Genomic DNA, 24,500 nt, shown 5'->3' with positions numbered 1-24,500 from the left:
ACGTAAACATTTCGAGATGATTCGTTTCCTCAAATGTTTTGAGTTAAATGCACTATCCGGGTTTTACAGTGTGTGTGACTGAGGACCACAAAATGTTTTCAGTATTAAAAACAGATATAATCACTGAATCTGTCTTAGACAGACCAAGTGGGCAGGACTGGGGTTTTTTTTTTGTTTGTTTGTTTGTTTTGTTTTGTTTTTAAAGTACACTTATACATTTTTAAAATGATACAAATAAAAATCAAAGATTCAAAACAAAAACAAAAAAAAAGTAAAGTGTACTTATTTAAAAGACGCACTTTTTGAATGCACCAGAATGCTCTCGAGACATGCAGGCACTCGTTTCTTTGAACATGACATATTATTGTACTTTTATATTAAGCTTTATCTTATGGTATTATGCTAAGCATCGAGCTGCTAAACCATCCTTAAGAGATAGGTGCTATAGGTTGTTTTAATCGTCGAACATGGCGTTATACGTATTAAGTCCGTATTGCTTACGCATGCTTAAGTAATAACAAAAAGAATGGCTATAAGAGATGCAATGAAAGTGCACCGCAAGCTAAAGTACATTCGTATATTCTCGTGATTCTATATTAATCGTTTCATATATTGCTTAGGCATGCTTAAGCAATAAAACAATGATGGTGAGAACGTCTAAAGGTAAAAGGCTTAGCCAATAAATTTGCACCGCGAACTACAGTACATTCATGTACATCAAGCTACTAGTTTCGATTGAAAATTTTGCTCATACAAACCGTTTATATACATTTCCCTTAACGTTTACTTCACTTGTTTTTTGAATCGATTTCATGGCTAACTTCTACAAAATGACGTCCTGACGTAGCTTACGTTCGCTCGAGTCGCTGTAGTTTATCTCGCCGAATGGTGTCACTTTTTGACATGCGCTGTAAATGTGCGTTAATATCGTGTTTATTTCTGCTGTTTCAGTTGGAGTTCATTTACAAATAGATCAAGATTAAACTACAGAATGAAGTGCATTCCTTCAAAATGAGCTAATCATAGTTAGCTATCAAGTCCTTTGCTTATTGCATGTTTTGCTAGACTCTTGCGATCTCCACTGGAAACAGCAGCACACTTCCACAGTCACTGTATGGCCTTCTCTCACTTTTTTTTTTTTTTGGCTTGTGAATGAAGTTTGACACCAAAAACGTACACGTGTACAGGTGAGAGGTACGACAGGGAAATTCAATTGCGGCCTCCATGGAACAAACAAGAAAGAATGACTGACAAGTATTGCCTTTTGAAATCAGAGCATCTACCTAACTCCGGAAAACATCAGTGTAACGCAGACAGTTAACGCTAATGACGTCAGTACAAAGCGTCGTACGTCGGTTCCTCGACAGACATCGAGCCTTCCTCAGAGCTTCAAACCGTACGGCACAAAAACTCCGCAGTTATTGCTGCCACACGTGAACACGTCAAGTAAATTCAATTATGTCAAGTGAATTCAATCAATCCCTACCAACACACACACACACACACACATACACACACAAAATAAAACTGCTCTGTTAAAAGTATCCCAAACAACTGAGATTGTTGTGCCAGAGCCCCTGAATTCTGAGAGTCAACTCTAATGGAAGACGTATATAGACATATGCTCTTTATATACTTGTAAACCATGAGTGTAATAAAGAGCGAGCAAGCGAGTGAGCGAGAGAGAGAGAGAGCGAGCGAGAGAGAGAGAGAGAGAATGTATTTATATGATACAGTGAAGTTACTGAAACGAGGTCTCTTGTTTTCATAGACATGAGTATTATCATTTCCGCCTCAGTTAATCATTCCTGACATTCAGCATGTCTTGCAGTGTAATATATATTTATAATATAACTTACAGTAATTATACAGTAACATAACACACCTTTTATTTACAGTAGTCTCCTTCACTGATATTTAAACTCTGCTAATAATTAAAGCCAATGCTACTATTACAAGAACTTCTGTACTTGTAATAGATATAGCTGAATGATTTTCATACACTGAACTGATATTTTTTGGGTTTATCACTCAGTCAGCAGAGTCTCTCTCTCTCTCTCTGTGTGTGTGTGTCTCTCTCTCGTATCTGTACTCTCAGTCGTGTTGTTTTTTTCACTACATCCGAATACCTTACAGTCATAAAGTAGGTACATTTATGTCACTTGTACTGTAAATGAACCCACTCTTGCTTCTCATTGAACTCGTCGTCTGAGCGGAGTGGTAAAGCCGATATAAGAGCACATACATAAATCATTTATCATTTAACATGCTTTCTTTTTTGTTCCTTTAAAAAAAAAAAATGCATTGGTTAACTTGTTAAAAGCAGCATCAGAAAGGATCATTCATTTTCTGCAGGGAGAACCTTTTTTTTGTTTTTCACTTAAAGGGGTGGGATTGTCTTAATTTACTAAGGAACTTATTTTATAGGACATTTCTTCTTTTTTTTTCCCCCTTTCAAAGCAGATAAGTTTTCATAGCAATTAAAGACTCCCTAAAAGCAAGAAAAGTTCGAAGCATTAACAGGCACGTGTGTTTTTTTTTTTTTTTTTTTGTGCGTTTTTTTTTTTCCTCTTCTAAACATGGATATTACACTAAAGCTGCCCTGGAAGGCCAGAGTACTTAAGAGTTTCTCTTTTCTAACACCCAACGTTTCTAAGTTCACCTCCAGAAAACTTGTGTGCAGAACCAGGTGTGTTGGAGAAGAGAAGACTTCAAAATGGACCTCCAGGACATCCAGGTGGTTGCAAAATAAAAGGTTTCCATTTCTGGGCTGGATAGCACTTTGTACCTTTCACACATTCACAGATAAACGTGGTTAATATCCAGGCTGCATATGTTACAGATGTTTGTATTTATGGTTATTGTTTAATCCAGAAGGCAGGGTAAAATATTAAAGTATTTGAATTACTCCCAGAGGAGTAGATAAATTCACAAATTCAGGTGACAAATTAAAGGAGAAATGAGTGGACAAACACCGGTACTATTAAGCAATTAAAGTGCTGAGCATGCTCACTTTACCTTCACAAAAGGAAAAGATCTAAGTGACTTTTAAAGAGATTCATTGATGGAAGGCGCTTCAGTCATAAAGATGCTCACCCGGCGAGTGTTTCAATGAACGTGTGTGAAGTAGTGAGGGAAAAATTTGTCATTGACTGCGTTTACATGGACAGCAGTAATCTAATTATTGAGTAAGACAATATTCTGATTAAGGTGTTTACATGAGTCGCTTTAAGAATACTCTTTTCAGATTCAGGTTTTACATGTTATAGAACATAGAGCGATTAACAGCACACGTCATTACGTCCCCACGACATGCCGTCCCTCCAGAATTTCACGTATCGACATACAGTTAGTCTTCGTTATGGAACCGTATACAGTTCTGGGTGTTTTTATATAAAATTTGACGAAAGCTTCAAGTGCAGTTAATTATTTGTCATGATATACGTGCAAATAGACGACTGCTTGAAGCCGTGGGCTGCGTCCCAATCCGTGTACGTACCGTCTATATAGTAGCTAAGTATGTACTTCACCTACTATATACTGTAATAGGTAAGTACGTGGTTTGGGATGGAGCTGTGCTCTCTTGTTTGCTGTCAAACGGTTGAGCACTGCCGTGTGTGAACGTGAACGTGTCCTGTCGCAAAATGCGGTGAAAACTCCCACATGACGTTAATAGTGTGATTAAGGTGTGTACATGTCTGTAATGCACGTCGATAATGCGACTAAAACAGGAATACTCCACACGTCTTAATTCCATTTGTGTTTACTTCGAGTATGACTTTAGCCGGATTAAGGTCATCAATAATCGCTGTTCACATGCTAGTTTCTTAATCAGAGTATCATCTTAATCAGGTTAATATCGGATTATCGTTGTCCATGTAAACATACCGATAGAGAAATAACAATAATGTGGTTGAACACCTTGTTATTAAAACACTCGGTGTGTGTTTCTCCTTTAATTTGTCACCCATCTGTATGTATAATATATACAGTACTGTTTAAATGTCTTAGACACCCATTCTATTTTTTCAACAAAAATTTGTAATAGATATTTATGACTTCTACATTTTGAGACGGAAACAGTTTCGATTTTAGACTATTCTCAACAAAAACTTCAAATGTAACAGAAAATTATTTGTATGTTTATAAAAAAAAAATGAATAAAAAATGTAAAAAAGCAAATATGGACTTTTAGTTTATGACTGTTTCTTTATAGTCTTTTTTTTTTTTTTTAAATAGAAATGTTTGCGTTATTGTTGAAGGCATCTTTGTTTTACAGATTTTTTTTTTTTCTTATGTGCCTAAGACTTCTTCTCAGTAATGTATATTTAAACCCTTTGTAAACCAATCAACTGTCCAAAGGTGTGTGCAATCCAACCCAAAAATCAGACGAAATATTTCTAAAATATATTGAGCAAATTTCTATATATAATATAATATAATCTTAATTCATGTGAACATTTTGCTTTCCATAAAGATAAAACAGTCCATATTTATAGCTTTAGCTCTATATCCGCAACATCCATACATCTGCCCATTTATGCATGTAGACTTTTTTTTAAGCCTTTGGTGATGCTTTGTTGTCTGCTTTGGAACCTGAAAGGCCATTTTCTGTGTTGTCATTTCCTGAAGAGCTCACAAGGCACTCTTTACTGCAAATAGAGAAAGAAAGAAAGAAAGAACAAGTGTTTGAGAGTTTGTACATTGCAGCGTGGGAGAATAAACAAATCCAGAGAGTAATACTTAGTAAAACAAAAAGGTTAAAAATGCAGTAAAAATTCAGTGTAGATCAGAAAGTTTACAGAGAAAAGGACGTGTAAGCAAAAGTTCCCATGAGGATGTAAGAGGTGAATCCTGTAGACATGCGAAACGACTGCTGATGAAATATTTCTCGTCATGACATGACATTCAAATACGTGGAAACAGAAATCCTTTGAACAATTCACTAGACGTGTACCCACGCTGTTCCTGAGGCACACTGATGACATTTTTAACACCTGCTTACACAAGAGCTCCAGCTGTTCATTTCTTCTTTCTCCACATTCCTCCCAGCCCTGGAGTATACATGAACCATCACACACCATGTCTCCTGCAGAACCTTTTTGGACATGGTAGCGAATTCATTAGATTCTTCTTTGGAAAGCACCGTCCGTTATAAAAATACACAATTCTATTCCTTACTCGCTCAGACTTTAGATTGAGAACAAAAGATCTGCTCCAGAAGAAGTGGAGGACTGTGGATGGTGGAAGTTTTTAATAATCGGAATATCACTCCTATCATTTGAGATGTTCCACTAATTTCTTGTTCTTTTTAATGCCGGCTGTTTTTAAAGCAATTAGGCTTTATAATGCTTACGCCAAACACTTTGAGTTCACTTCACAATTTCTATTTTAATCACAGGAGAGCAAATGTGTTTATACAGAGTGCAATTCTGGGTGCTTTCTGCCTCATGCCCAGTGTTTCCAGAATAATATCCAGACCCACAGTGACTGCGACGAGGTTAAATCACTTAATTAACTCATCGTATCCCATCCTAGAAAGAATTTCGAATGGACAAATTCAATTGGACTTACTTTTTCTCCTGGTTCTTGTTGAGAAAATGGATGACCACTGCCTTTATTACCATGACTATAATGATCAACCCAATAACTCCTCCAATCACGGATACAATGATTAGCGTCAACGTGTTGTCCACTTCCTTAACTGTTGGCAAAGTGACAAAAGAAAAATAAATTACACATTGAATTATCATCAATATTTGATAAAGCTTGCAATAGCAGATAAATACTACACTGTGGACATAGATGCATAGTAACAGTATCGCTTATACCAGTTGTTTTCAAAGTGGGGCCGCGGCCCCCTTGGGGGCCTCCAGGGGGCGCCCTGGGGACCTCAACAATTTGGTGTGCCCATCCCTCCCACTAGTATGTTTTCTCTTTCTCACTCAATCACAGAAAACCACACACACACACACACACACACACACACACACACAATCAATTCTTTATGTCAAGTAAAGATGTAATTATTAACAAAAAATAAAAAAATAAAAAAGGGAAATATATTCAGAGGTCTGTATTTTTAATGTGTTTTAAAGACATCTTGCAAAAGGGGGGCCTCAGTCAAATGTTAATGCCATTTGGGGGGCCTTGCCCTGGAAAAGTTTGGGAACCCCTGGCTTATACTATGACAGGTATAACACTTTCCCCAAAATAAACTAAATGTCCTTTCATCGTTTAAACATTTGGTAAAGAGCTCCTGATTGACACATTGGGCCAGATGTACATAAAGTATGTGAATGTTTATATTATTAGCATTTAAATATATGACGCATGTAAGGTTTAAACCCCTGGGAATATGGTCAACCATAGTGCTGTCAAAAATCTTGAGACTGAAAAAAAAACAGAAATGCACATTCAGTACCCAAGAAGTACTGTAAATGTGTTAATACTGAAGATTCTCCTGTCAGAACAAGTAAACAGTGTGCAGGGTATCAGTACACCAGATGTGCAATATTTTATGCATGTGGTTTTAGCCTAATGAAAAGAAAATGCTTTATACACAATAAGCTGCACATCCTGTAACTTTAAAAACATGTCAGTATCAAGTCTTGTTTGGTGGGTTGCCAAATCTGCATGACAAAAGCAGCCCAATGGGCACGCAGTATTAAAACACATATACTGTTAAACTTATCAAGTCAGAAAATGAATGCTCAAAGTGTAAATCAATACATGTTTTTCTTCCCTTGCAATGAGAACATGACTTAATTGACAGTGACGATAAAGGCATCTTATCTTATTTCCTCAAACACAGAGAACACCTATTACAGAGTCAGTTTGACATGCATGGCAGTCAGGTACACGCAGTTATAGTAGTTTATCCAAACAGATGATGAGGGTCAAAACGCAAAACACACACACACGGTTTGCTTTGCATCACAAAGCCTGGCCGATTCAAGTGTCAATAAAGACAATAGCTGCCTCCGAGTTGAAGAAATCCCTCTGATCTCATTTGAGTGAAAAACAAAAAGAGCACTAGACTTTCCTGGAGATATTGAGCACCAAGAAATAGTAACCATTCTTTTTCATCAAGCTCACTGGGCCCTAGCTGAAGGTGACGTTTGTATCATGACAGACCACCAAACACATTGGATTCAAGCCCTATAACTTGGAAAATATGCTCCAAATATGCGGCATAACTCCAAATACAGTGATGTGAGACGTGAAATGAGAACAGAAACCCCGCTGTCTCAGGGGTCATAGCGCTCACCGTGCCCAGCTGAATGGAGACACTCTTATAAGTTGGGGTTTCTGATGGCTGGGTAGAAAAGACTGTCAGCCTGCTTTGGAACAGTGACCCAAATATGTCAATACATGTTCCATTTCTTGTTGGCAGCATGTAATTGCTGAGATACAATATTATGGAGAAACTGATTAAAGGACAGTTCAGGGAAGCAAATGTCCTGGACACACTGCACACTTGTGCAAAGAGTTGAGATTTGACCAAGACCGTGAGTAAGATTAAAAAAAAAAAAAAAAAAGGTCATCATTTGTGCAGATACAGTAACCTGTGTTAAATGTAAACTCCCAACCAATCCAGACTCCACTGTCCCAGCTGTGCTATTTGAACCAAGCCATAAGAACACACAGCTAAAGCAGCTGGAAGAGGCAGACATCATATATGGCCGTATACAGTAGGAATCCCCTTGTATGGGTCCCCATAGGCAAACTTAATAACAATAGTACAAACAAACAGATAGAAAGTCAGACACATCTTTCGCTAGTGCTGAAACCAGCTTATATGCAAGCCTAGGATGTCCGGACACGTGACCAGAGATGAGCCGTCTGACAGAAAAACAACAAGGGATTGTGAAGAAAATTCTTTATATGGAATTGACTCAAGTGTCCTGCACAGAGCCTTCACCTCAGCCCCACTGAACACCTTTGGGATGAACTGGAATGCAGACGGTGCCCCAAGCGTTTTTCCTCATACCAATGCCGAACCTCACTATGAAATGGCACAATTCCCTACTGCCAAGGGGTGGGGTGAACAACTCCATATAAAGGCCCAGAGATTTGGAATGGAATATTCAACAAGCATGTAGGGGTCTTGTTGACGTGGCCAACAGGTAGACCCCACATGTCAAAACTGGGAAGCGAGTGCATCTTTCTTACTTTATGCATTAAGCGTTTAAGGGATCTACTCCCTTAACACCCCTCTTTGGAATCTATGCAACTTGCCGAACTAAAATGGGTGACTGCTGCTAGCAGTCAATTCAGCATACAGTGAGAGACCTGCATGCTCAGGATAATACAGTGCCTTGCATGCATTGGTAGCCAGATGACTCTGGTCAAAGGTGACCTTGTGGTTGATCTGGGATTTCTGCCCAAGATCATATAACCAAATTTTATTAATCTGTCAGTGCACCTTGAAGCCTTTCATGAAGGTGAGCCTGTACAGCATTCCTTGCTGTGACCTGTACACACCCTACGGTACTCTTTAGACCAGGCAGTGGCCATTTGATCCTAAGACCATCTGCCACAGAGGAAAGACACAAGGCTTCCTTGTCTAAGCAGAGACTGGCCTGTTGACTGATAGATGTCTACATAATGGGCTATAGACAGGCTGAACACTCAGACTCTACTGTGACATGACGATAAAGAGCAACATCTCCTCCCCGTGGTCATTATTTAGAGTTGTATTGCACCAGGAAATACACACTGCAGCTACTTGGGTGTCATTATGTACTTTTACTACTTATAATAATAATAATAATAATAATTAAACCAACTCTGCTAAAACTATTAGCATTTTAACTAAAAATGACTCAAAACAACCCACCAATCCAAATAGTATTCTGAAGGGTTTAAAAAGAGTCTTACGCTGGTCAACTACGATGAGGTTGAATACGGCACTGTGGTTTCGGTTCTTCTCTTTGGGGTTGCGGGCGAAGCAAGTGTACTCGCCCTTATCCTCGAAGGTGACGTTCCACAGCAGGACAGAAATGTTACTGTCCTTACTGGAGCCCACGAACATCACACGCTCATGGGCGATCGTCACATGGGGCTCCAAACCCTCAGCTGGGATGACTCCTTCACAAAGCTGAAGGGAACAGAATGTTTAGCAATATGTGGAGATGCATCATACCGCCTCTAGTATGTAGGATCAGCTATGTAGAATACTTATATAGGTGATTTTGCTTTAATGGTGATTTATAGGTGAAATGCTTTACATTTCATATATAGCTAACTTCAAACTTCTGTATGTTCCTGGACCAGGGTGGTTTCCTGTGGAAATGTCCATGTGTTTGTTTCCTTGCCAAGTAATAATAGCAAAGTCATGACTCCCACATGGGTAGCCTATAAAACTACAATCATCCTCTTTTATACTCTTGTGTTTCCAAGGAATTGAGAGATGTAAATATGATAGCATAGCATAGCACTATAATAATTTGTTTCATGCTAATAAGCATGCTAATGCATTTAACTACTGAACTTATGACTGTACTTGCTATGTTTAGCTGTGTCTTCAGAACAAGCACATGGCTTATTGTTTGTGTGGACATGTATGCGTGTCATATGCATGACAAACAGATGTAACATATACTGGAAATAAACAATATTAGCTAGTATTAGCTAGTATTTCACTTGCTAATTAGCCAATTATGTAAACTTCTGGAATCGGTGCTCATCTAACCTGGCATTACCAACTATATTAGATAAATATAGCCAGTTAACTCAAACAAATCAGCAAAACTTGCATCAAATTAGCCGTAGTTCGTGCCTTCTAGGAAGACAAGAGAGACACCCTTGATTTTATACGAGTCTTTGGTTACTTCAGTAGCTTATCCATCTTCCGGTACACACTGATAGCCATAGCATTAACTACATCGTGTAGCATAAGAAGGTCACCACAGATGACCAACTGGCACAACTCCTAATAGTTTTTTTTACACTGATGAACCTGATTGGATGATCTAAACTGACATGTACTGTAATTAATAGCTAGAAGAGAGTAGAAGTACTTTGAATGCCTAAACATAAAAGTAGAGATTAAAACTTAGAAATCGAATTCTTGTAAGAGTACAAGTATTCAATTTCAATAACTGCCAAGCTTCTGCTTCTGGGCCCTTGAGCAAGGCCCTTAACTTAACCACAACTGATCAGTTGCATAAATGAGAGAAACGTAAGTTTGCTCTGGAGAAGGAGCACATGTTTTCAATTTCCCTTTTTTAAAAACCTCATCAGCTCCCTAGGGCATTATTATTTTGGCCATCAACGAGTGAGGACCCTGAGCTTTTTCTTCAATCTCCCGTTGCTTTTCACTATGGGTGAGTGCATACATTTTACTTGATTTTTGCAATCATCATTATTATTTTTATCATTGTCATTATATGTCTAGTATGTAAGTGAGTGTTCACTATTCTTTTTTGTTTACTTTCTCAGCTGGCCAGCGTCCTTTTCTCCTTCCATCCTTCCAGGACACAGGCTTGGACCTAAACACACACTATCAACTGGCACACATTTCAGCAGGGCTCTGCTGGTTGAAGCCCCTGCTGCGGACCCTAGTGTTTCTGGTTTCCCACCCCCTCTGCGTTATGGGATAACACCTGCCAAGATATTTGTGGATGTTTATACTGGGAATCTGATGAAGACATGGCTATCTCTGGGGTTGACCCTGGCGTTAGCCCTGCATCCGGTTCTCTCAGTCGCATGCCATATCCTTCCAGCAGCTCGGAGTATTCTCACGTTACTTCTCCTCGCTCACCGTATCCCTATTTTTCTCCCACGCGCCCTGTGACCTGACCTATGTTACTCTCCATCTGCAGTAAACACCCCATATTTTCCAATGCTTGTCTTCCTTGTGATTTATTTCTATCGTAATTTTCATCCAACAGTGTCTACCAAATGCTGTAAATGTAAATTAATAATTCGGTTGTATTGGAGTACAATTGCTCATTTATCTTCCAGCCATGGAAGTGTAGCATGGGTGCAGAGTAACTCATTTCATCATTTTGTAAGTTTATAAGTGCATAGCTTGCAAATTTGTACAACTTTTTAAACTTTCCCAACCTCTTGTATCTTATCTAAGGATTTGTTGATGATAAACCTGGTTCTTCTCAAGACACAGAATATGTATTAATACCCAAATTGTTTGGGACCAAGAATCAATTCGACAAGCACTTAGATCAGGGGTGTCCAATCTTATCCGGAAAGGGCAGATGTGGGTGCAGGTTTTCATTCCAATCAAGCAGAAGCCACACCTGAGTCTACTGAAAGCCAAGATCAACTGATTAAACAGGTGGAATCAGGTGTGGCTCCGGCTTGGTTGGAATGAAAACCTGCACCCACCCCGGCCCTTTCTGGATAAGATTGGACACCCCTGACTTAGAGTCTTGGCCTAACTACAACATAATGAAAATATAATGCTCCACCAACATACAAATGAAGCTTTCCAGCATCGAAGACCTTGGTACTTAGATCTTAGTACAATGGCAGAGACAGAACTTGTACTTTCAACTGCTGCATCTCATTCTATAAACATGAGGGCCACCTTGGCAGAGAGTGTTGATAGGCCGTCATCAGAGCATTTTGAAGATCAGACTGTGACTCAGCAGAGGCAGTTAATGCACAGTTGGGTAGTATTAAGGCTGTATTTTCAAACTAAACTAAACTAAAGCTGTATCTTCCACTGAACACTACTGATCAAATGTCTAATCCATTTTGTAGTATGTACATTGTACGCTAACCCCATGGATCAGTCTGACCGATGTTGGCAACACTGACTGATGCGAGGGGTGAACAAACACAATAGGTGATTTAACTGGAGTGACCTATCAGTTCAGAGCCCTTTGGATTATAAGACCTGAATCCCACAGTGTACTCAGTCCACTCCTGAACTCCCTGTGTCATCAGGCATTACCCAAACTCCATCATTTAAATGTGCACTATTGTATTTGGCTTGATCCACAAAAGTGATCAGAAAGCCTACAGGAATGAGATCTTGTGGACTAATAATGCACTAAGACCAACTTCAGGAAGGTTATGGAACTTATTGTTGACTTCAGGAAGCTGAGAGTAGACTCCTTCATCTCCACAAATGGAAGTGCTACAGAGAAAACCCACAGCTTAAATTTCCTCTAGGTTCACATAACTCATGGACCCTCCTCATTTTCTACCCTCATCAAGAAAGCCCACCAACACCTTCACTTCCTCAGAAGGCTGGTTGCCAGGGTACAGAAAATTTCCTTCCCTCTCAAAATCCCTCGCATCTCTAAAACCACACAATAGACCTGGACCAAAAGAATTCAGCAACTAGAAAAGTTTTCCTCAGCCATTGTGTGGCAAACATGTATTTCACACATTTCTCATCAGAAATATGGGCGTTATCTACTCCATAATCCTTTCCCTCTCTCGATCTTTGCAATATATCTTACAGTAGAAATGGCTCTTTACATTATAGACTTTCATCATAGACAAGGCATGTCTACACTTACAGTTTGCCTTTAATAATGTTATGGAAGCTATGTGGGGAAGTTATTAATATTTGTTGAACAGCTGATATAAATGCTTCCCCACCTGACCCCTTAATGACGAGCCACCACAGTGAATGAACGTGTGAATCTGTGTGTATGTGTGTGTGTGTGGTTCCCTAACCCTAACCCACTGACATAGATGGGTCTTCGATGCCGCCTACTTGCTGTCCCAGCTACAAGGTTCACTATGAAGCAGAAAACCACACACCTTGAAATTATGGGTCCCCCTGGCCAACTAGCATATTTTTCAGGGCTTAGGTACACTCTTCATCTGCTAGTATGTGGGGAAGTGAAAGTTTTTTGTGATGTGAAAGACTGGGCATAAACCCTTGGAGGAATTTTGGAAGGTCGGACACTTCTGGGAAGGTTCACTACCGTACCGAGTTTTTCCATTTGGAGATAATGGCTCTCACTGTGGTTCTTTGGAATCCCAGAGCCTTTAAAATAGCTTTGTAACCCTTCCCAGACTGATGTATTTCAATCACCTTCTTCATCATTATTTCTGAATTTCTTTCTACTTTGGCATAGTGTGTTACTGGGTAAGACCTTTTAACCAACTTCATGCGGATGGAAAAACTTCTATTTAAGTGTTGACTTGATTGAACAGGATTTGCAGAAATCTCTTACTGACTACAACCTAAACTACACCTTAACCCTAAAGCTTGTACCAATGGAAGAAGCTTAAGGAAGCTGCTTTGCTGGCCATCACTATAACCTGATGAATTAAATGTGCATTGAAAACTGGAGTTCAAACTGATTGTGGCCAAATCCAGCATTCCTGCCAAATATATTGATATTACATGATACTAATAAAGTAATAATTAACTAATAATTAAATTTTTTTAATAATTTCTTTTATTAGCACTTTTATTGCGATCACTTCGATGAAAGAGAATGGCCGAAGAAGTAGTGTTTCTTAGCAGCAATCTTTTATAGGCTACCCATGTGGGGGTCACGGTTTCAAGGTGATGAGAAGGAAACAAGCGGATTAGTTCAGAGGACAACCACCCTGTTGGTCATAGAACCACAGGCTTTCCTTATTTTCTCGGTCCTTCTTTATATTACAGCTTTAAGGTACGACTAAGCAAAACTGGTGTACAGGTCTCACCATATCCATTGTCCCATTGTCATTATACTTCCAGTTGAAGTACAGGTTCTTGATGCCGATACAGCTACTGTAGCTACAAGGTAAGAGTACAGAGCTGCCATTCATCACCTCAACAAAGCCAGCCTTCCCCACTGATACCTCCAATGCCTGTGCACACCATACCCCTGAAAGAGAGTGTGAGAGAGAGAGAAAATATATTAGGACTTGTATATAGAGAGCTTAAAACAACAAATAAAGCACTCCTTTGCAAGTAGCACCACAAGTGGATAATTTGTGTATGGTTAGTAGAATACTAGCAGGTGATTAGAGGGACATACTATTGAAGATTCATGACAAATGGAGAGAGAGAGAGAGAGAGAGAGACTTCAACATGCTAGCAGACACTTCAGACTCCCTGACACGCTTTCATATTTAAGGTATATTTCTGAAAAGTATCGTTTGCCATGTCAGCTGATGACATCATTAACACGACTGTAGTAATAGTTTCAAACCAGGACAAGGAAGTTTAAGTGATGAACACAGAAGAGTGCAGTTAAACACACAGTGAAACGTCCCTGTGCGGTTTCAGTAAATATACAGTAAGCACACTCAGAACGCGGCTCGACCAATCAGATCAGTGGAACTGTTCTATCATTCTTTTTGTTTGTTTGTTTGTTTGATTTTGTTGTAGTAAATCATTTTTGTCTTGTGTTTTTATGTTGTGGCTGGAAAGAGATATCAAATTATGCCCAGTACTTATAGATGCGAATCAAATCCAAAATAAAATAAGATGACCAGGTTTATTTCAGTGCAGGTACAGTGTGGACCTTCAGTTTCAGCTCATTCGCTGGACACTAGTCGACTTTCTAGTACAATGTTCATCTGAAATTCTTTTCAAAAGTGAAAGCTGTTGCTCTCAGAATACACTAAACCGCACAGATTTATACTGAACACATACGGCGTCATGCGACTCACGACCTCTAGGTATTTCAAATATCCTTGCTACGGCACTGGTCTCTGCTGCCCCCTTAAGGTCACGGGGTGAAATAAACCCTCATTTCAAGTCTCCAGTTAGATTCAGGTCAGTGTTAGGGGAAACGTGTAACATCTAAACAGCAGAATTAACCAGAAACAGTTCATATGAAGACACTGAAGGAACAGACTGTCATCCTGGACCTCACAGCTACTTCACTATTTTTGCTTATAATGTAAATGTCCTTAATTTCTCCATCTGGGGATTAATAAAGTATTATCTTCTTTTACTGAAGATTTCAATCCATTCTACTACTTCCACTATACCATGATAAATCATCTTTATCCTGTATACAGGACCTTACATGCATGTAAGAGCTTTATAAGTGTGTGTGTGTGTGTGTGTGTGTGTGTGTGTGTGTTTGTGTGTGAGACTGTGGGAGAGAAGTATCGATCAGACTGTACTGCATGTTAAGATCCACAGCAAGAACACAGATGAACATGACCCAGAATGTGTGGCAGAGAATTTTTACCCCAAATGTGTGTTTATTAGGTCAAGTGTAAAGGTGAAAGGAAGAAGAGGGTAAACAGAAGAAGGAGGTAAGGAAAGGGAGGGGTGTAAGGGGGTAATGGGGTAGTTATTTTCTGACTCCCAGCCTGGTATTTTGACCATGTGGTTTAAGCGGAAGCGCTGAGAGGACTGTGCTCACTGGCTATTTTTAAATACAGCCGTGTCATCTCAGAATTTCATTCCTTGCAAAGATACTATGTTGTGTTATCTGAAAGTGTGCGTGTGTGTGTGTGTGTGTGTGTGTGTGCATGCACTGGTTGAAATGAAGTCAAGATTGCACATGCTCAGCTGTTATCTGAACAGTTAAAAGCAGCACAGGAGAGCTACGGCATCATGTTAGAACAGGTACATTTCTGTTACAGAATGATTTCAGTCTTCTGCAGTCATGTCGAATCTCTGCACATATTATCGTAAAGGAAAAGTCATCTGGTTACCTTTCAGTGTTCTATAGTAAGCTGTTAAATAAATCCAAGGACAGTAAAAGTCACTTTAAAACCAGAAGCGGTAACAATGCCGCTTCAGCACTGTTGTGCTTATAGTGAAGTCAGTATTATACAAATAAACATGAAGGTGAATAATCAGTAAACATTGTTTGTAGTAATGTTGGCATTAAATGTTCTAAAGGTGTGGCTTCTGCTTAGTTGGAATGGAAACCTGCACCCAGACCAGACCTTTCCGGATAAGATCGGACACTAAAACAATCATTATTATTATTATTTATTTAGTATAACATTGTAGACATTGTCACATTTACAGAAATATATCAATTCAGTATGAGTTTGCCCCTAACGCACAAGCCAGAGATGACGATATGAGGAAGAAACCATGAGAGGAACCAGACTCGAAAGCTCAAAATGACTGTTTTGGGGTCAAGTTGTTGAGAAAGGAAATTCCTTGCAAGAGCAACAGGAGAAGAAAACACATAAAATATCCCAGACACAATGAGCATATATATATATATATATATATATATATATATATATATATATATATATATATATATATATATATATATATAAAAAAAATGCTCATATATATATTATATATAAAAAAAAAATGCTCATATTATATATATATATATATATATATATATATATATATATATATATATATATATATATATATATAAAGATATACTAACCAGCACTATCCGAGATCCAGTGCAGCTGTAACTGAGGGAAATCCCTTTTATTTATTTAATAGCACGACTGAGTTATAAAATAACTGAAGTGCACTACATGAGATGCTCGACTCATCCGGTGCACGCTTATCTTCAACTGTAAATTCTTTGCAATCTTATTCCTTGTCTTCGTCAGACTGTAGACTTCCCTAGGGGTGCAATTTCATTAACTATGTGACTTTATTTGTATTAATTGTGGTGAGCAAACTGTACACACAGCTTAACATACATTCCACTCCACCTGCTTCAGGGAAAGACATGCATTAGCATTAGCAGTGGCAGATTTTCCCAGTTAAGGTCTTAAGCTACTGCAGCATCGACATGTGGTATGTGGAAAATGGTATAGTATATGTATACGAGTTGAATTTTCTAAAATGTGCAAAATAACTTGTGCCAATTACAGTATGAGCAATATACATTTTTATACAACTTGGGCGATACACAATTGTATTGAAATGTAGGCAGGATCTGTTAGTTGTATTTAAAATATCCCTTCAAATGAAGTGGTATGGAAATAAAAAGGGGGCTAACATTTTTGAGCATGTAAAACCATATAAGAATTCGTAGACAGAAGCAGGAGGGTGTTTTAGGGCTCTGTTCTGTTCTTCTCTCTTACTTTTATTCTGTAAGCATGTCTGAGTCAGTTGAGGGTTAAAGGTATCTCCAGAGGTTGAAGCGCTGAAGAACCACTGGTACAAGATCTTCTTTAGATGTATGGTACAGAGACGTGCTGTCAGTGCACCATGATACTGTCTGCACGTCGTATCTCCTCCATTTACTTATTACCGTTATACTGCACCTTCTATGTTCATGCTCGCTCTTATTCCATTACACAAACTCATCCCTGCTTTTTACATACTTCTGTTTAATGTACACTCCACTGTGCCGAGCTTGGTTCTGTGCATAATTCCCGCAGGCTCTAGAAATGGAGTAGAAGTGATATCGCGGTGGTATTGCTTACAGTAATGTGTCTGCTGAAATAGACTTAATGCACAGAGTGTGTGGTTCTGCAGAACGGCTAGTGCTGATGGGGTACTCTGTTTTTGCTGTTTACTAATTGATGAGCTGAACAGTATGGATTGTGTGTATGTAGGTGCACTATTAGGAGAGTTAATAATACACAGTGGTTTTTTGTGAACTTCCAAAGTTAGAAGTCAGCCGGGGGGGAGGGGGGGGGAGAGAGGTGAGAGAGAGGGAGAGAGAGAGGGAGGGAGAGAGAGAGGAGAGAGAGGGAGAGAGGCGGGAGAGAGAGGGAGAGGGGAGAGAGGGGGAGAGAGGGAGTGAGAGAGGGGAGAGAAGGGGGGAGAGAGAGAGAGAGGTGAGAGAGAGGGAGGGAGAGAAAGGAGAGAGAGGGAGAGAGGCGAGAGAGAGGGAGGGAGAGAGAGGAGAGAGAGGGAGAGAGGAGAGAGGCGAGAGAGAGAGAGGGAGAGGGGAGAGAGAGGGAGGGAGAGAGAGAGGGAGAGGGAGAGAGAGAGGAGAGAGAGAGACAGAGGTGAGGGAGAGAGAGAGGGAGTGAGAGGGGGTAGGGGGGGAGAGAGGGAGAGAGGAGAGAGAGAGGGGGGAGAGAGGGGGGAGAGAGGGACAGAGGCGAGAAACAGAGGGGAGAGAGGGAGTGAGAGAGAGAGTAAGGGAGAGAGAGGGAGAGAGGAGAGAGAGAGAGGAGAGAGAGGGGAGAGAGGGAGTGAGAAGGGGAGAGAAAGAGAGGGGAGGGAGAGAGAGGGGAGGGAGAGAAGGAGAGAGAGAGTGGAAGAGGGAGAGAGAGAGAGGGGGAGAGAGAGAGAAAGAGGTAGAGGGGGGGAGAGAGAGAAAGAGGGAGAGAGAGAGGGAGAGAGGGAGAGGGGGGAGAGAAAGAGGGAGAGAGAAGCGAGAGAGATGTGGGGAGAGAGAGAAAGAGGGAGAGAGAGGACAGAGAGGGGGAGGGGAGGGGGTTGGGGGGTCCGTCTACTTTATTCCGGACCATATCTCATTATCTGTCACAGTTCCGAGGCATTCCCTGTGGAAACTGGATAATTATGTGGGACTCTTATTAGTTAACAGTAGTGCACTTCTACCTCGGTGGATCCTCTCGCCCTCCGTACCTGCCCGAATTACGCTGATGCTTCCATCTTTCTGCACGTTTGACTCACCTTCTCCTGCTGTCTCTATTCGCACATCGCAAACACACTTTATGCCCAGTGCGTAAGCGTCCATGTTCCTCTACGAACCTTCCATGTTCCTCTATCTTCTATGCTTTAGCTTTGTACCTTCTAAAAACTGATGCTGTAATCATAAAGACTGTCCAGGACTCGTATTCTCTCATAACACGCTCAGAACAGTTTACTCAGGATAAATATAAACATTTCAAATGTAAAATCTATATCTGGATTCCTCTAGAGCTGCTCTGCCACGATGCCAATTGATATCGAATTCAAATTCAATTCAATTCAATTTTATTTGTAGAACACTTTTAACAATGGACATCATCACAAAGCATCTCTACAGAACTATAGCACTTTGAAGTTTATAAATTTATCCACAATGAGCGAGCCAGAGGCGATGGTGGTGAGGAAAAGCTCCATGAGACAACATGAGGAGGAAACCTTGAGACAATACATGGTCAAAAAGTGCAGTTGTGTAACCAGTGGAACATCCTATTAAATGCACATATTACTGTTTACCTTTACTCTTCTACACCTGTACAGTGTAATGATTGCGCAATCCCACTATTCAGTGTCGCTCGTTCTCTTTCGAGTCTGGTTCCTCTCAAGGTTTCTTCCTCACATCTTCTCAGGGAGATGTTCCTCACCACCTCGCCACAACCGGTTTGCTCGTTAAGGATCCGCTTTGTGACGACGTCTATTAATTCAAACGGAATTGAATGATGTATAATTAATGGGAAAAATATCTACGTAACGATTCTGTGCACTGAAAGACATGAACACACCCCACACACAGCACTCGCTTACAGGAGCGTCACCATGTGGTGTGCAGATGCTGTGTGCGTGCACATGTGGGTGGGTGTATGGTGTATGGGATCATGCCAGGACACACTGTCCCCTTCTGAAACAGAAATAGTACCACACATTGTTAAAGGAAGACTGGTTGCCAGACCCATGTCATCTCAGCGGGAGTCTGATTATTAGTATTGTAGGTTAATCCAAAAATCTGATATCCTTCACTAGAGTGTGACTCCATGTATAACCTTATCACTTCAATACAGAGGAAGAATGCATGCATTTCAAATCTGTTCCGAGTTGTTAGAGACTCAAGTCAACACTTCAAATATAACGCCCCTGCATTGACCACAATGGTGCTTTCTGTTCATAAATAATCCATCAGATCTTCTATTCTGTTTTTACACTTATACCTTGAATTTTAAATTTACTTATGCGAGTTTTTCCCCCCTCTTACATAGTCCACTATAATGCCTTTTTAATGGACTCCTCTCACTTCAGTTCACAATACTCTCCTCAACCATACTCTATATGCTCTATATGCGACTTCATCATGTGGGATTGCTAATACGATCGCGGTTAATGCTAGCCAATATGAACTGGTGCGATTTTTTTTTGTACGTTAATGAACTGGATTGTACAATTAAAGTAATTTCCCCACCCCTGTCGTTGATACCGAATAAATAAATGGTATAGAAAGAAGCTTGTGGTGCAGCAAGGAGGAGCATTAACCAAGCAGAGACTGTATAATAAACAGCTTAGAAGTCTTCTATTTTTAACCAAGCATGTGACTAAAAGAGTTAGGAGGCACCTAAAGAGCAAAACAGGTTCAACTGTCAGACAGGTAAAGCAAACATCTGTAGCTACAACAGGACACGTGGGCTTTCTTTAAAAGAAAAATAAATAAAGCAGGCATTAGAAGCAGCTATCCAGGGTCCAGAGGTAATGTCTGGAGTAATCAGTCGATCTGATCACAGCTAATCTAATCCAATTAAACCTAGCCAAACTAGGTTGGTGAACCTGCTGAACCCAGGCATTGTCATCTGATATTATTTACTTGGGTGATTTCTGTAGGCCTACGCTTGATTATCTGATCACGGTTTGATCAGATTGGCTATGAATTAACTCGTATTGTGAGGTGTGAGTTAGTCATAACAACTCCCAGAAGAGTGCACATATAAGATTCTGTCTAAGATCATTTTATATATATATATATATATATATATATATATATATATATATATATATATATATATATATATATATATATATATATATATGTTCAATCAGACAGCAAACTAAACAACACAATAAGAACCCTTGTCTGTTCAACACCTTGATCAACTTCTACAGTGTCACTGAATTTTAATATGCTGTTTGTACTACTGTTAAATATTTAACATAATATTAACTGATTCTGTCACTGTGGAAAATGTGGGGCCACAATATAAATAGATTAATAAACATAAGAGTTCTGATTTTAAAATACCCATATTACATTCATATAATTATATTAAATGGTTTTATATCATATACAATCTGGGCAGTTACTGGCTAGAGTGACTTGCACTTCATTACTGTGACTCTCGCTCACTCACTCACCCTCTCTCTCACTCTGTCTCTCTCTGACACTCTCTCTCTTACACTCACCCTTTCTCACTCTCTCTCTCTCTCTGTCTGTCACGCTCTCACTCACTCTTTCTCTCTCTCTGTTTGTTTGGGACCCATGAAATGACAGAAATCAATCTCTGCTAACCTTCACAACCTCTCCACAAATGGAAGGGAACTGGACTCTGTCACCAAATCAACCTTCACAGCAACAAGTACACACACATGCTCTCCCAGACCCGGGCGGGTGTCCAGTTTTTTGCAAGCAGTGTAGAAATCATAGCGTTCTGGCAACAGCTCTAGCACCGACGAGAAGGGTAAGGTAGAGGACATAACAGCCGGGGGGGGGGGGGGGGGGGGGGGGTGTACAGAGAGAGAGAAGAGGACATAAATGACAATATAAAGCAAACCCGCAGGCTTACCAATCAGAAGGGTGATGACTATGCTAGCATGGATCCCATCACCAGATCTTGTGCTTCTGTGCAGGATTGATCCTCTAGTCCTCCACACCTCCATGTCCACTTTTCCATGCACACGTTTGTCCATCTGCCTGTTTTCTTGTTTGTCGATCTGTCTTGCTTTCCTTTGGCTTCGTCCTCCAGTGCGTGTGTGTGTGTGAGAGACAGAGAGACTTGGAAGTAAGGAATTCTTGGGTGGGATGGGGAAGAGCGAGGGGTGAGGTGGGACTGATAGCACAGTACGGAGAAGAAAAAAAGATGGGGTGGGGGTGAGTGGGGACCTTTCAGCTGGATAAGTCCTGCAGTGAATGCCTACCTCTTCTTTCTCCTTTGCAGTCGGATCCAGAGAGAGCGAGAGTGAGAGAGAGACAGAGAGGAAGGCAGCGTTTTGCAGCCTCTGTGCAAATAGCAGGATGGATTCAAAGAGAGCAGATAAAAAAGACCACTGGCTCGCACTCACCGGGTGAAAACCGCTGAACAGATGAACCAGTCCGCATGTGGAGAGCGTCAAGTCTGCTTTTATTCATACGGAAATAGCAGCCGCACCGCGCAGTGACAGAAGGAGCGACAGTGTGAGAAAGAGACGACACGGCTATCAGTCTTTACATTCAGTGTAGCTGCATGTAGGCAAGGTGGAGGAACTATGAACGCAGCAAGCACGTGCCTGTATCTATGGAGCAAAAAAAAAAAAAAAAAAGAACCGTGAACGCTACCGCAGAAGTATGTGGTGGGGGGGGTGGAAGTACGGGGTCTTTTAACTTGATCACATCTCAGGAGAATCATAAACACTCCAGGCTTTAATATTGACATGTCATAGGTTACTCCTGCGGCCAGTTTCATAGACCATTAAATATTTCCTTGCTTCTGTCTAGTTTACAATTCCACACGCTGACTTTTCACACACACTGACATTCAATCAATCATTTCTAGTTTCTTACCTTACTGCGCTTTTATTCGGTCACAATTCCCATCAATCGTTCAGTACGTTAGACATGGTACGGTACAGTATGGTCGATAACTACAGTTATTCTTCTTCCAAATGTTTTCCTGCAGGCTAGACCCCGTAGAGGTAAGGCTCCAAGGATCAGAATATCACGTCTCCTAAGCACGGCTATAGATAGCAAATGGGTTCTGTGCTCTCTTCTATCTCGTCTATTAATGTCTATGCACGGTTTATAGATCACGTCTTATGATATGTGAATAGCAATACACTGTAGTTGACTCTGAGCATATACATGTACGAATGTATATACACACACATGGTATCCTGACAGCTGTCCCAAGCCCCAAGCCCCAAGCTATAGAGAATGCAGATGAAGGTATTATATTCTCTGTTCCCAGACTGCAACACTCTCCTGATCCTCTGGAGAGACCATCTGGCTTCTGCAATGCAAAGTGATCAAGAAGACATGTGAAAACAGCAGCCCAGTGAATCAAGGTGTCAGTCTTTAATCGACAGAACGCACACGAGGGAAAACGTACACGTCGTGTCCGAAGAATTACGGCTGCGGTCTCAATGTCACCTAGAGTGTATTGCTAGTCAAATAACGCACAACTCGATCCAGATGAACTAACTAATGTGCTTTGAGGTCAGTACGCAATGGAAACGCTACTGATCTTTAGATATAGTTTATATAAAAGATACCTGGAGGATCTTCACTGGACTTAAGTTGCATTTGCGTCACAGAAGAAGATCGAAGCCTCCGGAGACACCATACCGCACTGCTGAGTGTGCAACCATGCATGCGAAGACAACAGTGCAGCGATAATGAATAGATACATATATACATGCTCAAGACAAGGTTCGACGTATAATAGGAACGATAATTGATTCTTTTCTAACGAGGCTTAGATATAGCAGTCTAGCATATGCAATGTCTGTAGCCCAGTTATGTCAGAGATGTGCGTGTGTGTAATAAATCTGACTAAAACACACTGAACTCATTCTTGGGATGGTGATTTTTATGAACCAGGCTCTATATCTACTGGGCTACAAAAATAGACACGCAAACACATTTAACGCTCGAGTTTGTGCCAATGTGACCTTGATATGGAATAACATATCAAATGTGCGTGTGCGTGTGTGTGTGTTACGTCTCTACACGGAAGTACGAAGGACGGTAATACAAGTACAAGGATTTATTTTATGGACCTTCAAATCATTAGACAAATGAAAAGCTTCTGAATGTAAAACTTTAACCTGTGTATGAGGAATCGATTCAGAAATTCTAAACATTTCTACAGAAAGGAAAGACATCAAAGTATAACATGAGGAAGAGGAAGGACAAATATATAACATCATAAGGAATAAAGTAAAGGTAATATACTGTACTGGCAAGAGGAACGTGATGCAAATCCTGAAAAAGATGAGGGAATGTCTGCATTTAAGTGCATCCTATAGGTTTAAGAAATTGCTCTCTCTTTGTCTGACCTTCAATCCAGTTATCCCATCTCTCTCTCTCTCTCTCTCTCTCTCTCTCCCTCCCTCTTCTTACCCCCTCTCCTGTTTCCCGTTCTCCCTCTTCCCTTCACTAAGCTAAGCGCATTCAGCACAGAACACAAGGCCTGAGAGAGAATATGACTAGACAGATTAGTCTCCTTCATTTCATTCATGTGAGAATTTAGAAAGAAGTTTGAAAGAAAATAATTGCTATTGTACAATTTGCATTTTGTTAAATAAATAAATAAATCAATCAATCAACAAATCTCCTGGATTCAGCAAAAGTAAGTAAACATTTTTTCCCCTCTAATGGCTGTATGTGCATGCATAAAATATTCATGTAAAAAAAAAAAAAAAAAAAAAAAAAAAAAAAACCTTTTAAAAATATCTGTATGTAATTATAAACAAACGGCAGTAACAAGGAAAGAGATCAATGAAATAGAAAGGAAAGAAGTATCAAATCTTTTGAGACTAATTCGGGTTGGCCGGATCCTTTTTATGATGTTTTAACACGGCACTTTCTTGGTAGAAAAAAATGTAAGTTCATAATAGTGCATTTAAAAAAAAAAAAAAGAGCACAACACTATTATTATTATTATTATTATTATTACTATTATTATGGATCTTGTTCTGTTGTCCATTGTGCATTCATTCAAAAGTTTGACTCTTTAGAAACAAGACCTAGGAACAGTCATTCAAAGCCAGCTTGTTATTC

General features: G+C 40.0%; 1 protein-coding gene across 2 annotated transcripts; it reads right to left on the bottom strand.

The window, feature by feature from the left end:
- Positions 1 to 3,379: 3,379 nt before the first annotated feature.
- On the bottom strand, positions 3,380 to 23,123 carry scn4ba (sodium channel, voltage-gated, type IV, beta a). 2 transcript variants are annotated; one of them, XM_053646412.1, is made up of 6 exons: positions 22,284 to 23,123; positions 21,310 to 22,015; positions 13,645 to 13,808; positions 8,884 to 9,103; positions 5,575 to 5,704; positions 3,380 to 4,652 (listed from the first exon to the last, which is right to left on the bottom strand). In XM_053646412.1, the coding sequence occupies exons 2-6, from the start codon at positions 21,431 to 21,433 to the stop codon at positions 4,559 to 4,561; spliced, it is 732 nt and encodes a 243-aa protein (XP_053502387.1). In that variant the 5' UTR covers positions 21,434 to 22,015; positions 22,284 to 23,123; the 3' UTR covers positions 3,380 to 4,558. The 2 variants fall into 2 exon arrangements, with proteins under 2 accessions (XP_053502387.1, XP_053502386.1); XM_053646411.1 differs by having other exon boundaries at positions 21,310 to 23,123.
- Between the last annotated feature and the right edge of the window lie 1,377 nt (positions 23,124 to 24,500).

This window comes from Ictalurus furcatus, chromosome 17 (genome assembly GCF_023375685.1).
Source record: "Ictalurus furcatus strain D&B chromosome 17, Billie_1.0, whole genome shotgun sequence".
Classification (NCBI taxonomy): Eukaryota; Metazoa; Chordata; class Actinopteri; order Siluriformes; family Ictaluridae; genus Ictalurus; species Ictalurus furcatus.
Note: the sequence above shows the minus strand (reverse complement) of the source record. Positions and strands in the feature narration are given on the sequence as shown.

Coding starts and splice junctions, on each gene's coding strand:
- scn4ba (XM_053646411.1), bottom strand. CDS start 21,433: ATGGACAAACGTGTGCATGGAAAAGTGGACATGGAGGTGTGGAGGACT. Junction 9,104..13,644: donor ACAATGGGACAATGGATATG/GTGAGACCTGTA, acceptor TGTTCCCTTCAG/CTTTGTGAAGGAGTCATCCC. Junction 5,705..8,883: donor CCTCATCGTAGTTGACCAGC/GTAAGACTCTTT, acceptor CTTTGCCAACAG/TTAAGGAAGTGGACAACACG.